Below are 16,891 nucleotides of genomic sequence, written 5' to 3' on the forward strand. Positions count from 1 at the left end.
AGAAGGTCCATTCTGGTCCTTAAAAGCACCCCAACTTGTGCTCCAATTTAAAAGGTCCCCGAGGAGCACAGTGCTGTTACCCAGCTCAGTATCATCACAGCAAATTCTGTTCCAGGGAATGCAGAGCGGGGATTTTCTCACTCAAACAGAGCTAAGCATCATCTTAAATCCTCCTGGGAAAACAGGAGCTGAGCGTCAAGCCATGATGTGAGCACCAGGGCTTGGGGCAGACCAAAACCCAGCCTGCTCACAGCCCTCTCCTTTTCACCATCTGCTGTCAACTAAACCGGGGAATAGCATTGACTGCTACAACTTGACATTACAGGTAGGACTGTGGTTGGCAAAGCTTCTTGTTCCATATAGATACAAAGAAACTGAACAACTCTAGTTGCTCTTATCCTTATGTACATTCCAGACTTAGTGGCTACATTACACATCAAACTACTGCCTCTCGCACTTCAAGGAGCAGTTTTTTCACTGCTGGTGAGAAAGCCTTGCTTGGCACATCTGGAATAACTAATAATTCTTTTTCACTCTGATCCCCACAAGGCTTAGGTCTTTCTGTTGATGTCAGCAGGCTTTGGGATCAAGCTTGGGCCACGTACAAGGCTGATGCAGCTTGAAGTCTCCCTGCACTCATCCACACAGCAGCTTAGCCCTGACGAAAGGAGGCACTCAGAGCTCAGCTTTGCTGCACCATGTTTTCTCAGGGGCTTTTGAACACGGCAGCTTAACAGATTTGCAGAGAGCAGCTACATGAAGGGCTGTAAAAACGATGCAGGTTTCTTCTCCTTCAGGATGTCAGGCTGCACTGAGAGCTGGGCAGGCTCCAATGGGTTCAAGCCCTGCAGGTGCCCAGAGATCATCTTGCAGCAGCCCACGAGGCACCTTCCTCTGATGGTTTTCCTTTGGGAAGCTGCAGCTGTTAGGATGCGTTTGCTGCTGCATAGGAAGAGGTGTAGCTCAGCCCTGAAATTTGGAAGTGAAAGAAGAGCATCTGTGAACTTACAAAGATGGGGTCAGAACAGGAGCACAACAGCCCACACCCAACACATTCATCCTCTCATTGAAATAACTGTATTTACAACATGCTTTCCCCTTAATTCATTTTCCAAGTGCTAAGTTTGATTCCTCTGCTGAGTCTCTGAGCAAAAATCCACTGTGTTAAACATTAATACAAACACTCATTAAACAATTACAAACATACCAAGCCGAAACGAAGTGGGTTTCTCTTTTTCCCAGCTGGCCTCATGAGTTGACACTCGTTTTTTGGAAAACCTGGATGACATCTGGTTTCCTTGCAAGCTGCTGTGCCAGGGTGCCCGTGCTGTCCTCGTTGTCCTGCAGCCCTGTGCTGAGCAGGATCTGTGCAGCAGCTGCATGCTGCCCAGAACACGCTGCGTGCAGGGCTGTGGGAGAGACAGGATGTCAAAAAGGAACTGAGACTGCATGCTGGCTTCGGCTTCAGCCCACTTCAGAAGCAAATGTTGGATCCTCAGTGAAGGAAACCGAATTATCAGAGGAAATGCACCGAAAGATAACTTCAACCAAGCAGCTGTACAATGGCTCAGCTGCCACAGCCTTCCCAGTGGGATGGTTGAACCCACAAATGCATGGGATACTTCTATTTCCAAGCCCAGCCATGCTGGCAGAAATGCTATGACCTGCCCACCTCCTCCTTTCAGGCTGTCTCTCCAACCCATCAAGTGATACTAAGCTGGCTGAGCCAAAGCAAAACAGGTTTGCAAACAGATTGGGAGGATTTAAGCCAACTTGGATCATTTTGAGTCACGGGAAAAGGGTGCTGATGTCAGGAGGGAAAGGCTGTGCAGCAGAGCAGAAGGCCCATGGGCTCATGTTAGCTGTGGGCATCTTACTGCTCTGTATGTGGGGTGGATTTAACAGTGATGCATGAGAAAGTGGCTTGAAAAGATGCTGGATGTGACCTGGGTCCATTATGGGCTCGGGCATCCTGCCAGCTCACTCCAGGGCTGAGGAGTAAATCAGAAAGGTTTCCCTGTACTGCATACAGCAAGGAGCATCCCATAGGAGGAGGCTGGAACAGCGCTGCTCACAGTCTGCTTATCCCAATGAGCCTTCCAGGCTGAGTCAGTTCAGCTCCAGCACAGTTAGGCAGCCCTGTAGCCCTGTTATAAGGTGGGCCAGCCTTATTCTCCTGATCTAAACCTGCATAGGGTGAGTATCTTTGATGCTGAGGGTCATTAGCTCCTGCTGTTGTGGAGCAGGATAATTCATGTAGAACACTTTGCAGGAGCAGATTAGGGTGGGAAACACTCCAGCATACACTGACACAAACGCAGCAGAGGAGAACAGGGTATGAGGAGAACATCACAAAGGTCCCAGGGCTGGACAAGCTCAGCAAAACCCAAATTTACTCTCTTGAGGGGGTGAGGGGAGAGACTGAGAGTTGCAAGACTGTTCAACCTCACCACTGAAGCGTGTCATTAAACAAACCTGAAGGCTGGGGAAGTTGCCAATTTTAGCAGTGGTTGAAACCATTTCTATATACTCTTTTTTGAGAGAGATGCTGATGCAAGAGATGCCTCATACTCTCACTGGTACTACTATAGCAACTCTGTTTACTTTCAAGCTCTCTGTTACTATTTGTTCATAAGCCATTCCTAGGCAGTTTGATAAGGCTTTAGAGATCGTGCAGTCGTGTCTGTCTGCCCACCTCAAGAGTTTTGAGCTGCCTAATTTCAACCATGCTTGATGAAGGGTTACCAAAACTCCTGAAAGCTTCATGCAAAATAAGCAGGTGCATAAAAAGAAAGCCAAACGAGTGCATCCACAGAGGGGAAAAGCCCCAGCACAGGCTCCAAAACACCAGTAGACATCAGAAAGTCCAGCAAGAAGAGAGTTGCTAAATGAAAGCTGCCAAATCTTTCTTTTTTTAAAAAAAGAACAGGGTTCATACGCTGTGCTGCTCCAAGAGCCTTTTGCATCCATGCACCTGGCAGCTCCTTGCAAGAGCAGATGCAGCACGGGCTGCTTTGGAGGCTCCTGACACAGTGTGTGAACACATAGCTCAGCATGCCTACCAGAACGGTTCTTCCCATCCTTTGCGTGGATGTTGGCACCCAGGGACAGCAGGGTCTGCATGGTGCTCGTGTGTCCTTCCTGCAGTGGTGAGCACAGGCACGTGGGTTATTTGTTCAGCAAAACCAGCACAGCTCCTTTGCATTTAGAAGAAACGACACAGGCCTGAAAAGAAAGAAGGCCACACAAGGCCACACAAGCAATCTCCAGGTACCTGCAAAAAGGCACAGATGCAAAGTGAATCTGCCACGGTCAAATCTGGGACCACCAGGAGCTGTTACAAGACCCAGAGGATCTTAGGGCAGCTGGAAATCTTTGTTGTATGCTTGTAGCTATGCAGATCCATTCCATTAGCCAGGGACTGCCCCCACGCATGGCCACATTGCTGCTACAGGACTCTCAGCTCAGCCTTTGCTCAGCCTTCCCGCGAAGCCCTTGCCAGCAATTTTGACCCAGAGGCCCAGAAGAAGCAAGCAAGAGGCATCCCAGGAGCATAATCTGCAATTTTTTCCTCACAATTTCAAATTAAAAGCAATGCAAGTACTTAAGTTGATGCTACCGTGCAGGGATGCCCCTGGTGGTGGTGGTACAGCTAAAGACTCAGAGGAGGACCATCTCCCAGAGCAGTTTTGCTTTTGCTGATGGCTACAAAGGAGTTAATGCACAAATGACCTCTGACTTAGCACTGGGTGACAAGACCTAAAGATGTTTCTTAATAGCAAATTAGTGCACTGATATGTCAACAGATCCTGCCTTTTCCTCTCCTCCCATCGAGTAACTCAATTAAAATGCTTTTAACTCCTGCTAACCACAGAGCCCTAGGATCCCTGACTTACCTTTAATAAAGGACAGCTGGCTGCTTATTAAAAGGACAATGTCACCATAGAACTGCTGTTGTTCCATGCTGTAAATTTACTGCAAGTATTATGGAGATCTACAGCTGCTCTTCTTGAGGTGCATCTCGGCTCAGAGAGAAGAACCTGCTGCTGACGTGCCCTGCTGTGCTTCTATCTGCAGTACCTTCAGACATCCATACTTCCTCAAGGATTGCTCCAGCATTTGTAATGCCTTGGGAGATGGACAACACCACACTCAAACACCAGCACAACCCACGGTGCTCTCCACAATGCCTCTGCCAGCAGCCAAATGTAAATGCTGCAGGGGGAAATGCAATGCAGCCCTCACGCCCCTCCTGGCCGCACAAGCTTGGCCTGAAATAAATCCTCTCTCCCTAAATAATTGTATTTCCTTCTTCCCTGCAATGAATTAGCCTTTGTAATGTGGCATGAGAGTGGAAAGCCCTTATTTTTATCCCTACCACCCACTCTTTCCCCCATTATCATACAACTCAGTAGCATCACATTCCCACTGCCCTGCTGCATGCACAGGCCCCCTCAGTGGCAAAGAACAGCAAAGCCAGGAACTACTTTTGCTGCCACAGCCTTGGCAGAAAATTGAGTTGAAAGCATAATTTGATTTTCATGTATTTATAAATGCAAAGTAATAAAGGAAAAAAAAAATAAAAAAATCCCAAACACCAAAACAAATGATGCTGTAAATATAAAGTGACACTGAGCCTCGGGAAGGACGAGAAGCCCATCAAATTGCTCCCCAATCAGCCACTCGCCAAGACAGAGCTGGGATCTTCTCCAAGGCACATTATTTTCCCCAATGGCTTTGCTGTTCAACGTACCCTTGGCAACCAAAAGGGCTTTCAACATGGTTTCTTAGAGCATGGGAGAAAAGCTTCCTTTGTGGGAGCCAGCAAATGCCACGGCTGGGTCCTGCTGGAGGAGAATGCTGTTGCCAGCACTCTCAGTGAGTGTCATTGATGCTTTTGCATGGGGATGCTGCTCCATTCCCATTACAAGACTCTGAGCTCATGAAGTTTGACATGCTGGGCTCTGAGCAGGGATGTTTCCTTTGGAGCACAGGCAGCCAGCAGCATAAAGCAGAAGTGAGACAGCAGGCCCTCAAAGGGAATCCTGGTCAGCAGGGAGGCTTTGGGGATCTGCTCTGCATGCCCAGGGAGCGGTGCAGGACGCACAGCCTTACTCTTCACAGGCACGAGACAAGTGGAGGAGAAAGCTCAAACAACTCCGACTGGAATTCCAAACAACTGTTGTATGAAGGACACTGATAAGCACTGGGAGCTCCCTCCACCTTTCTACATCTCTTTTCCCATGTCTGGCTACAGGAAGGCCAGAATCCGACCTCCTGGGTCAAACAGTGTCTCACAGCACATGAGGCTTTTTCTGTTCAGCAAGCTGCTGGCGTGGAAACCAGCTTCTGATCCACCAGGGTCCAAACCAGCAAGACTGAAGAAAGAAGAGAAAGAAATCTGAGCAGTGTCCACCAATCCTATCCTGTCAGGTGAGAGATGAAGCTGGTGAAGAACCATCACCTCTCATGAACTGTTCACATCCACAGCTCCCATTAACCAGCTGAATGGACTCCATCCAGGCACTACATTTTGGTCCAAAGGTGATAGATTAGAAGAATGATTCCCTCCAGAGATGTGGGTCTGGTCTTACCCACAGCACTACCAACTGTATGAGTGGTAAAGGCAACTGCCCTATGGCCACCCACCTCTGCTCTCACTCAGTGCCACTCAGCCACGTTCCATGCAGGGGGGTTCACCCACCCTCAGCACAGTCAGATACTGTCAGGATTTGTGGTGAACAAAGCAAGTCAGACATCCACCACCGTACAGACAGCTGGTCACACTTGATAAGGGTCTGAAAAACACTGAGTAGGGTACAGGGTTGGCCAGGAACAAACAGACAACGACAGAAGATGAGCTAGGGATGTAAATCCTTCATCAGTGGCAAACTCCTAAGCTTTTAGATGCCTGATGGTAGTGCACCAACTGTCAAAGGCTCTGCAGAGGAAACAGAGGGATAAGGACAAACCTTGGCTGCGTAGTGCAGTGCTGTCAGCTGTAGAGCTGTTGCTCTCCCATTGACATCGACACCCAGCTCAGAGACAAGGAATTGGATGGCTCCATCCTGTGCTGTGACTGCTGCCCGATGCAGAGGCTGAGCACCCAGAGCATCCACAGCTGTGGGACAAGCCTGAAACAAAGGGAAGGGGGGAAAAGGAAAGCAATGAACAGCTTGGACAAACTTTGAAGGACAAGCAGAGTCTGCCTGCCACAGCCGCAACAGTGATCACAGGAGATGCCACCAAGTGACACCAGGTTTGGTCGCACTTTTGCAGACCAGAGCCAGCTCTCTGCTGAGCTTAAGAGACAAGCAAGAGTAGTGTCAAAATAGAAGAACCAAGCCAAAGCAGCGAGAAACAACCCATCTCCAGCCTCTGCAGCAGAGGAGAAGAATTTGGATGTAGGTTCGAGGGAGAGAGATGGATGGAGGACCTCAAGAAATCTCTTCTGTGAGTCTCTGAATGCAACCACAAAGACACAAAACCAAGATGGGTAATAGGGAGAATCCACAGCATACTTGTCTAAAAGGATATAACACATCCTCTTGCAGTCTCATGGTCTGACCTAGGAAGTCTTACTACCATTTAGTACTGCCATTAATGTGTCCAGTGCTGGTTTCATGGCTGTAAGCCAGGGCACCAGAACAAGGAAATGAAATCAACAATTCCATCCTCATCGTCTGAAGTGTGAGACTGAAAAAAAATATTAGCAAACGTTTCATACTGTTTGATACACGAACACAAGAGCAGGAACATCTCCTGAAGTTAACAAGCACTTGAACATATTTAGAGTACCAAACTGTCTCTGCAGGCCTGTCCTGCTGCATGCAGCTAGAGAACTGGGGTCCCACATTCTCTTTATGTGCTTCTGGCCCATCCTATGCCATGTTGGCAGCTCAGCTGGCCAATTCAGTGTGGCACAGGCAGGTTCACTGTTTGTACCATGCCAGCTTTCTGCCAGGCCAGCAATTTGCAAAGAGTCCAAGCCTTGGAATTGGTGCAGAAGAAAAGCCATGAAAGAGCAGAAGGGGTGAGAAGAGAGGAACAGCTCCACCTCCGTGAGAATCAGCCATTAGGTGGTCTCCAACCATCTCACATTATCTCAGCACTCAATAAATAATGCAGTGGTCTGGTTCCTACCATGCACAATTGGCTCTAATGACATCCCTATTATGCCTTGTGTGCCGGAGGAAATAGGAGATTACTGGGAGACAAAGATGGGAGCAGCAGCTGTCTCAAGAGAGGGAGGTCAGAGCCGAGCTGCTGCTGGTTCAGCAATGTGCCTTTGGTTTATTCACCCTCAGTGTGGCCAGAGGAGCCTTCATACTGAGCCCTGGCACTCCCAAGAGTCAGTTCTAGCTTTAACACCGCTGTCCCTGCAGCAGAGGGCAAGTCCTGTCCTTCCCTGCCACTGTCCCTCCATCCCCCTTCATCAGCCAGGGGACATTTTCCAGTCCCAGGATGAGGTTTCCTACACGACCCCACTCCTGCTGGCAAAATCTCATTCATTTCCACGGGAAGTTTGCCTGAATTGCCTTGTTACAATTCGGTTACAAACTGATCACCTGTCCTGACAGCTTTAGCTCAGGTCACTGGACAAGGGAGCAGAAGTTCTTGGCACTTACCTGGTGTTTTTCCAGGAGCAGTCGAGCAATGTTGACATGCCCGTTCTGGATAGCATCCATAAAGGGTGTGACTCCACAATTGTCCCTGCTGTCAGGTTTGTACTGGCACCTGAGAGAGAAGGCAAAAGCCAGGACAGAGTTGGTGGCAGCTGCAAAATTCTCACCGTCTCAGTTGCTTTGCACTGGTGGGGCAGCAGATCATCAGTGGATAAATGAGAAGATATACAGAGCCTGCCTGCACACCATGCAACCTACAATCTGAGATGCAGGTCAGCTAGGGATTTTAGGGTCAGAGATGTGGTACTCAGCCAGTGCAGCTCATTCAGGCTCTACAGATATTTTCACTTCCCCTGCTCCTCAAAGAGATGAAGCTGGAAGGACTAAGGTGCACCCAGACCTTGCAGAGGAGGAAATCTTAGCTTCACACAACAATGTCACGTACAAAATCAATGCCCACAGGTCTCAACGAGGCTAAAGCTCCGTTGAAATGAGAGAAGAGCGAATTAAAATTGAAAGCCTGGCTCAAATCACAGGGCTATTTTATGCTGGGCAAAGCATGAACATGAATTAACAAGGCTGGGATGAGTAAGGCTAACGGTTGCAGTGGCTGCAATGCCTGAGGAAAGCTGCTCCAGCTCTTGCAGCAGGCAGTACTATTTAGGAAGGCAACAGGATTAGGATGACTGGGCACAGGCTGATTTAAAACCACTTCACAGCCGTCTTCCAGGAGCTGAAGCTTGGAAATAAAGCCTGGAAGAGATGCACAAAGACCAAGCTGGGCAGAAAACTCTTTCCTTGTTATCATATGGCCACACTGGAGGCAACAGGAATGAATCAGCACAGAGGAAGAGCCGAGTTATATAACCAGGGCTTATGTCACAGCGAGGTCTGAGGCCATCTGAGCCCATCCAAAGCTGCTGTTTGCCTGCAAGGCCCAACACCAGCCGTGAAAAGCCAGGAAGAAACAGAGACAGCCTCGGGATCGCATGCAGAGCAGCTGTGCAGCTGAGCTTCCCGGATGGAATAAACGCCCTTTGTGTGCTGGTGGTTGGATGGAGGAGGGGGAGAGAGGAGATGTAGCACTGGGAGGAAGCTTGCTTACCGCTCCAGGAGCAGCTCCACAGCATCAAAACAGCCGTGCATTGCTGTGAGAGAGAGAGAGGAAGCAAAGGGTAATTTATGTTTCCATGTCGCCGTCCGCCTACGGTGAAACATAATCAGGTTTCGGACCCTTTTGGCTTATTCATGAGGCAGGGAGGAGGTCTGAGAGGCTCCGTATTCAAAGCTTCTGCTTTTATTTTTGTAATTAAAACATTGCCTCTGGGTCTCAAACCTTCTCTTCTCCTGATCCTATAGTAAAACAGGGGAAAAGTATGCATATCAGCCCCGTTTGCTTCTACTTGCAGACTGCACGCGTGAGAGAGTACACACAATTAAGCTGACACAAAGATCTTTTCCTGCCTGGTATTCCTTAATCCCTGAAGTGAAATCTATGAGATGCAAAACCAACACAAAGAGATGGTGAAGAGCTGGATGGCATTTGCACCCTTCCTCAGCCACTCAGACAGACCATCCCTCCCATTTCATCATCTTAATGAAGCATCCTCGCCTAGACAGCATCTCCGAGGCAAAACAGAGCAGCAGTGGGGGAGGATGCAAACATCACACACTGAAATAGCCTCCTTGTTTTTTTTTTTTTAAATAAACTTCATATTACAGCAATATACAGACAGCTTTAATCAGGCTTTTTTTTTTGTCTGCACGTATGTGTGGGTTTTTGTATTCTGGCAGGTCGTTGTGCAAAACAAATGAAATAAAGAATAAATGGTCAAGCCAAGCTCAGGGCTGCAACATCAGGCTGTTTATCCAGGCCATAGAAGAGCAGCCCCCAGTGAACGTGTTAACAGCAATAACCTTCAGATGTGGCTGCACAATAGCTGCTCTTTGAAAGCCCAACCAGCACTCCCACCCTCCCTGATGTTGGCTGTGTTTTCCTGCTCCCTTCCCACACAGCAGCCCTTCACCTGGGCTGATGTAAATTCAGGCAGAATCAAGCTGTGAAAAAGATTTTTTGAAACACAGGCTTTAAAACAAAAACAAAAAAAGCCAAGCTGTCTGAAAAAAGAAAAAGCCACCCAAGCAACACAGTTATATCCTTGAACAGCAACAGAGACACGAGAAAGCTGCTGTGTTTGGATCCGCTGTAGCACTCCGCTTCCTTAATTACATCTCCCCCCCTCTCTTGCCTCAGGCTATGGATATATGAAGAAGCAACGCTTGAAGAATCAGCCTAAAAAAAAAAATAAATGGCAAGGGGAGAATATTACCCACCATCTACCCAGGGATAATGGTGCCAGGAAGGCAGCTGGCCTGGTCACGGGTTAACGAGCTCATATCCACACCCAAGGATGTAAACTCATGGAGAAGGCAGCTCATCTGACATGATTTCCCCCAGCAGCTCCAGCATAGCCTCTGGCCCCTCGCCCGTGCCTTGGGAGCTGTGTCTGCATGCTGGCACCAGCACTGAGCAGTGCATGCAATGAGCAGCAGCCTCCAGCGTGCTCCTGAGTCAAAGTGATGCTGGGGGCAAAGGTGGTTTAACAGCTCCAGGCTTTCCTGCTGCCCCATTGCTTCTGCAGCAGCTGCTGCTCCACTGTGGCTCAGTCTGAAGTGGATATATCAGTTGTAATGATTGGAAATCAATACAAAACGTGTTGAAGGCTTTGCCATGGGGAAAGTCAAACATGGTGGGGTAGAGAGAACTCGAGGTAGAGCACACTGCTGCTGCCTGTAGCCCCATATCCCAAGTGTTATGAGGCAGGAAAAGATACATCAAGTTCAAGGTGTTCTGCAGGAAATTCCTCACCTATATTATACCCACTGCTCCATCCCCATATTCTGGACATCCACCTAAAGGCCGAGAGGGGCTGTGAGCCCAGCCAACTGATGCAGGCACGAGGACAGAATACTTGGGATTACACAGGGAGAGTAGAACACACAGATAAGCAAGGATTACCCATTTCTCACTCACGCAAGCTGCTCCTCACCACTCAGCATGAAGCATCAAACAGCACATCAGCTATTTTTCACTCTTAGGTCAAGCCCAAGGACTACGGAGCAGTCAGTGCCTGTAGGCTGGGACTGTCACTGCTGATGAGCACAGCGTGGTGGACAGGCGACTGCTGAGGGCTGAGGAAGTGATAAGAATGACAGCCAAAAGGGTGATATACCTAACAGATTAATTACAGCACAGCAGAGGACTCCTCCCTATACCTCGGGTCTTTCCGGAGAGTCAATCCCTATTACAGTCTTTGGGAAATGAATTTAGGCAGCTGTGGCCTTAAGCAGTGGCTCCCCATGTTCAGTTCTCCCACGGTGGCATGGATGAGCCCCAGGAAACAAAGCCAAATCCCCACTCAGGAACACAGCACATTTCAGTTTCAGGTAAGCCATCATCCAGCAGCCCCAAGGCTGCCCCACACCACCATTCCAAAGTGCTGTCACACATCTTTCCCTTCCCTGACCCCCTTCATCATTCTACTGCATTTATGGAGGGTAGAGTTAATGGGATTTCTGCCCTGGAAACACAAGTGTTATCTGTATGGCTGACCTTGCACATGTCTGTGGGTAAGCAGACCTGCTACTCTGCAAGCAAAACAAGATGTGGTAGGACAAACTTAATTCTGAATTAACAGATTTTGAGGCCATCCAACTTATTAACCATGAAGAACTTAACTGAGGTACACTGTGTGGCATTCATCAGTTAGGCATCCAGTTCTTAACAACGATGGAAGGAAAGTTCAAAAGCCAGAAACCAAACACAAACTGCCTCTGGGTTGCCATTCAGATAACTGTGTCTTTCTGCCTCCTACCACGCCTTCAGATAATGTCTGAAGTTCTTTAGACCAGGTCATCCCCTTTATAGGTCCCATATATCTCCCTTTTAAGCCACAGAAAAGGGTTTAAAGAGGGAACTGGGCACAGCAGGCTCAGCCTCAGTGCTCTCCCAGCACAGAGTACCTATGCAGAAAGCAGTCTGTATTTCTGCCCAATCAATGCTACCTTCCTTCTTAAGAGGAGCACAAAAATAACAAAACCTGCAATGCAATTCTACTGGGTGCTGAGCCTACCAACCCTATTGCTCTTCAGATTTACCACAAAGGCTTGATCCACGGAGCATCTGGACAAGGATGGATTGGTTTGAGAGATGCATCCCTTACAAAAACTGGTGAGACTATGAACCAAATTGGGATAAGCACACAGATAAAATTCAGTGCAATGGGAACTGAGGACCCTCCAACCTCATTAGCACTGGGGACAGGACTCTCCTGACCTGCTGTGTGCAGTGGTGTTCTCCTGATGGTGCTCTCTGTGTCCCAGCTACTTGGGGACACAGCCAACAGGTACTGGAGGACCTGGAGATGGCCCTCCCTGCTTGCAATATGGAAGCAGTTCCAACCATCCTTGTTCTTCAGCAGCGGGTTGGCTCCGTGCTCCACAAGCTCTTTGATCACCTCCAGGTTCTGCCTGGTGCAAGCCATCATTAGGGGAGTCCTGAAAGAAAAGAGATGATTAAAAGCAGTGCTTCCTATCCTGGTCATCCTACCCCTGTCATCCAGAGGGTCAGCTGTGGTTATAGGTAGCAAACCATGGACAACACCACTTCTCTTAGCATGAGTGCCAACAAATGCCACTCAAAAACTTCTGATGCCAAGGAATTGTTTCAGAAGGAAGACTTTCAGAGCTTTGTCCTGTTTCACGTGCCTGGGAACAACCTTTGGTACGGAGGAACATTTCTACAAGCTCCCCAGCAGAACAGCATTTTCTCCATCCCATAGTTTTAGGGCTGTCCTTTGCACAGATCGTGTGGGGTTCCTGGCCAGCAAGGTCAGCAGGTACAACCTGCACACAGACAACAGCCCACCTTGCCCTGCTTCCAATCCCACACCCACTCACAGCTGGAACCCATGCATTACAGATTAACAACTCCTGCCTGGAAAGGTTCAGCCTCTAATTTTTCCTTTTTGGATAGGATAAATTCCTCATCTCCTTCTCCATTCTCCCTTGCAAGAACCAGAGAGGTTGTAGGTTTTATAGCCGACCCTGAGAGAGCACAGAGATGGGTGTCAGCTGAGGGCTTACCCTCAAGGCAAGGCATGGGTTACTTAAGGCAGTGAACCTTCATCTCCAGCATTTGGCTCTATGTAGATGACTCATTTTACTGATCTCAGCAGCAGCAATTTGTTTTCTTTAATTACCACGTTATCTAACCAACAGGCATTAGGAATAATAAAGGTTTAACTGTTGCAAATGCGAGCCATATTCACCATTTTATTGATACAAAAACTTCACCCCATCATCAAACTCCGGGTGCTTGCACAGACTGGATAGAAATCTTGAGCTGTCCCAGAAATGATGACCAGCTCACCAGCACCAACTGACATGTGTCAGCTGAGGACAAACAGAAATACATTTCCCCATTCACAAGAACAGCACAAAAAACCCTTCCTGTTGGACAAAGCACCTAACCCACAGTGAAAGATTTGGCTTTGACACGAGGACAAATGCTTCCAGTTTTAAGGATGTGCTGAGAGGAGAGAGAAACATCTCCACTGATGGAGATTTTTAAGAAGAGATAAATGCCTGGCATGGGTAGAGCTGAGCCTGAAGCTCATTGCTTCCTGCAGCTCTACTTCCACACAGCTCTTCAGACCAGCACATATTTTTAATGCAGATGAGACTTTGAGGGCTAGGACAAGTGCCAGGATGTATGCAGTGTCCCATATTTAATCCGTGGTGCTGTGAACCTATCACAGAAAACCAGGCTTGCACACAGTTCTGAGATCTCTGCCTTCCTCTGCTCCCCCTGATGTCAGCTTGGTGCTGGCACAGCCTCTAATTAGGAGGACTGGGAAGCTGCCTTTGCTTTTGTTACTGCAGCTTCAAAAAGGCATCGCTCACCTTTCATTCGTGCCAGGGGGAATCTCTGCTTTCTCCTGCAAGGTGCTAGAAGGAATTCCTTCCCCAAGAGCAGAGCTTGACAGGTATGCAGCACTCTATTTGAACCAGGCCTGCTGCACACATGTGGAATAGACCTTGTTTTCTACCCCCAGTGCTCATTCACTCACCATTTGATGATATGCATCCTACAAAGCAGGCAAAAAAATAAAAGCCCTGAAGAAACTAGCTCTTTCTTGGGTCGTGATGCTGTTATTTTATCAGGAGCAAATATTACCCAAAAGTCTCTGCTTGCTAGAAGGAAACAGGAGCAAAGTTGCTCTCTTTCTTTTCTTTTCTTTTCTTTTCTTTTCTTTTTTTTTAATGTTTCTGGCTTCTTATTTCAGTTCCAGAGGAAAGAGATACACTGAGCCCTATCACACAACGGAGTGAAACCACCTGAAGGAGATCAAAGCTTTTAAATTGGATCTGCTAACGAAGTACTAACTTATAACCTCCATGATAAACAGGGGGAGAACAGTGAGAGAGCTGGAATTAAATTTGGCTCCTGCCCTCAGATCTGTAGAATCACAGAACATCCCAAGCTGGAAGGGACCCATAAGGACTGGTTGACAACCCTGCACATAGCAGGGTGGTTGAAACTAGATGATCATTATGGTCCTTTTCAACCCAGGCCATTCTATGATCACTGTGGATCCAACTGCTGGCTCCACATGGCACCACCCAAAATTCAAACCTCACGACTGAGAGCGTTGTCCAAATGCTTCTCAGGAACAGAATTTGTGTTGGATATTAGGAAAAAAATTCTTCACAAAAAGAGTGGCGTTGGAAGTGGCTGCCCAGGGAGGTGATGGAGTCAAAATCCCTCATGTGTTCAAGGAATGTCAAGCTGCAACACTGAGGGACATGATTAGTGGGCATGGTGAGGATGGCTTGGACTTGGTGATCTTAGAGGTCTTTTCCAACCTTAATAATTCTATGTGGGCTGCCATGAGTTCTTCCCCTAGTCTCCTCTTTGGGTTGAACAAACCATAGAATCACCAAGGTTGGAAAAGACCTCCAAGATCATCCAGTCCAACCACCAATATTTCCCCATTAAACAATGTCCCTCAGTACAACATCTAAACATTTCTTGAACACCTCCAGGTTTAGGGCTTCACCACCTCTCTGGGCAGAGTGTTCCAGTGCCTGACCACTCTTTTGGAGAATTATTATTTCCTAATGTCCAAGCTGAATCTCCCCTGGCACAACCTGAGGCCATTCCATCTCATCCTATCGCTAGTTCCATGGGAGAAGAGGCCAACCCCCATCTTGCCACAACCTCCCTTCAGGGAGATGCACAAAGTAATAAGGTCACCCCTGAGCTTCCTCTTCTCTAGATTAAACAATCCCAGCTCCCTCAGCTGCTCCCCATAAGACTTGTGCTCCAGATCCCTCACAGGTTTGTTGCCCTTTTCTGGACATGTTTCAAGGCCTCAATACCCTTCTTGTATTAAGGGGCCCAAAACTGAACACAGTACTCAAGGTACAGCTCCACCAGTGCTGAGTACAGGGGGATGATCACTTCTCTGCTACTGCTGGTAACATTATTTCTGATACAAGCCAGGATGCCACTGGCCTTCTTGGCCACCTGGGCACACTACTGACTCATGTTCAGCCAAGTGTTGACCAATACCCCCAGTCCTTTTCCTCTACACAGTCTTCCAGCCACTCTGCCCCAAGCCCGTAGCATTGCCTGGGGTTGTTGTGGCCAAAGTGCAGGATGCAGCACTTGGTCTTGCTGAATGATCCTCAGGTGCTCCTCACACATTTTGTCCTCCAAAACCTTCCCCATCTCCGCTTTTTTTGCTCTCGGAAGGGTTTGGATAAAGGCCACCTACCAATCAGCCCTTTTCAGACAATCCACGCTGGCTCCCTTGGCCAGGAGGTAGGAGACACACTCCCTGTGCCCCATGGAGGCTGCTTCGTGGAGGGGTCTCTTGTAGTCCCCATTGGCAACCTCCACATCCATGCCCAGTGTCTCCAGCAGCAGAACCAGAAGGTGGAGGTGGCCGTGGCGAGCAGCCACGTGCAGCAGTGTGTCCCCAGAGCGGTCACAGCGTAGGTTGGTGGCAGCTCCATCCCTCAGTGCAGCCTCCAAAAGATTCAACTTTCCTTGGCGGGCCAAGGTCAGCAGCCTTGGCCACTCTGCCATGTTCTGTGCCTGGAAAAAGAAGAGGGGAAAGGCAAAGTTACAGCTGTTCTGAAGTGGACGTTTCTCTCCCCTCAGGAGAATCATAGAATGGCCCGGGTTGGAAGGGACCTCAAGGATCATGAAGCTCTAACCCCTCCACCGCAGGCAGGGCTCCACATTTCACAGCAGCCCAGGCTGCCCAGGGCCCCATCCAACCTGGCCTCCAACACCTCCAGGGATGGATGGGGCATCACAGCCTCTCTGGGCAGCTGTTCCAGCACCTCACCTCTCTCAGAGCAAAGAACTTCCCCCTGATATCCAACCTAAACCTTCCCTCCCTCAACTTAAAACCATTTCCCCTTGTCTTGCTATTATCTATCCTTTCAAAGAGTTGACTCTGAATAACACTTCCCTCCTCCTCAGCGACATTGGAGGGTTCTGCAGGCTGCAGAATAAAGAGAAACGTTCTTGTTTCTTACGGAGGAAAAAAGTAGAATTTTCATTTTTTCACCACAAAAACAACAAAGAAACTTCCTTCTTCCTTGAAGGGGGAAACAGAAAAGAGCAGCAGAAATTTCCTTTCAGGAAGGGGAGGGGAAGAAAGGAGGGGGGAAAAGGAAAGAAGGTGAAGGGGGGTGGAAATAAGAGGGGAGGGGAGGAGTAGGAGGGGGCAGAAGTTGGGGGGGGGGGGGGGGAAGAAGGGGAAAAGGAGGGAGGGATAGAATGGAGGGAAGGAAGGGGGGGAGAGGAAGTGTGGGAGGAAGGGGGAGAAGGAGGAGGGATAGCAAATATATTTTTCCCCTAGAAATCAGAACCTCCACATTACCTGAGACGACCCCCCCCCCCCCGCACTCCATGCTTCAGTTCCTATCATATCTCCTCCCCCCTCCTCGCATTACCACACCGGGACAGGGCCAGCCCCTCCCTTAGGACCCACCCGCGCTCCTCCTGCGGTATGACGCCACCGTGACGCAATCAGCGGCTCCGTGACGTCACACTAACCCCGCCCCCCACCCGGAACGGGCGGTGATAAACTCCGGGAACGTTCTCTCCCTCAGCTCCTCAATGGCTTCTCCCGCCCTTACCCGGCCCAATCCGGAAGTGCCTCGCTATTGGTCAGCACAGCGATGCT

The 16,891-nt window shown here is 48.8% G+C and overlaps 1 protein-coding gene across 4 annotated transcripts; it reads right to left on the minus strand.

Moving 5' to 3' along the window:
* Positions 1–383: 383 nt before the first annotated feature.
* ANKRD16 (ankyrin repeat domain 16) lies at positions 384–16,853 on the minus strand. Of its 4 annotated transcripts, none has more exons than XM_052681168.1 (9): positions 16,697–16,853; positions 15,467–16,233; positions 11,962–12,182; positions 8,731–8,773; positions 7,629–7,737; positions 5,973–6,134; positions 3,063–3,141; positions 1,208–1,409; positions 384–969 (listed from the first exon to the last, which is right to left on the minus strand). In XM_052681168.1, exons 2-8 carry the CDS (start codon positions 15,898–15,900, stop codon positions 1,249–1,251), a joined length of 1,209 nt encoding a protein of 402 aa, XP_052537128.1. In that variant the 5' UTR covers positions 15,901–16,233; positions 16,697–16,853; the 3' UTR covers positions 384–969; positions 1,208–1,248. The 4 variants fall into 4 exon arrangements, 3 of the variants coding, with proteins under 3 accessions (XP_052537128.1, XP_052537129.1, XP_052537130.1); XM_052681169.1 differs by having other exon boundaries at positions 15,467–15,789; positions 16,697–16,852; XR_008206292.1 differs by lacking the exon at positions 384–969 and having other exon boundaries at positions 1,366–1,409; positions 3,063–3,225.
* Positions 16,854–16,891: the final 38 nt, after the last annotated feature.

Source organism: Tympanuchus pallidicinctus, unplaced genomic scaffold, assembly GCF_026119805.1.
Source record: "Tympanuchus pallidicinctus isolate F22 unplaced genomic scaffold, pur_lepc_1.0 scaffold19, whole genome shotgun sequence".
NCBI classification, from domain to species: Eukaryota; Metazoa; Chordata; class Aves; order Galliformes; family Phasianidae; genus Tympanuchus; species Tympanuchus pallidicinctus.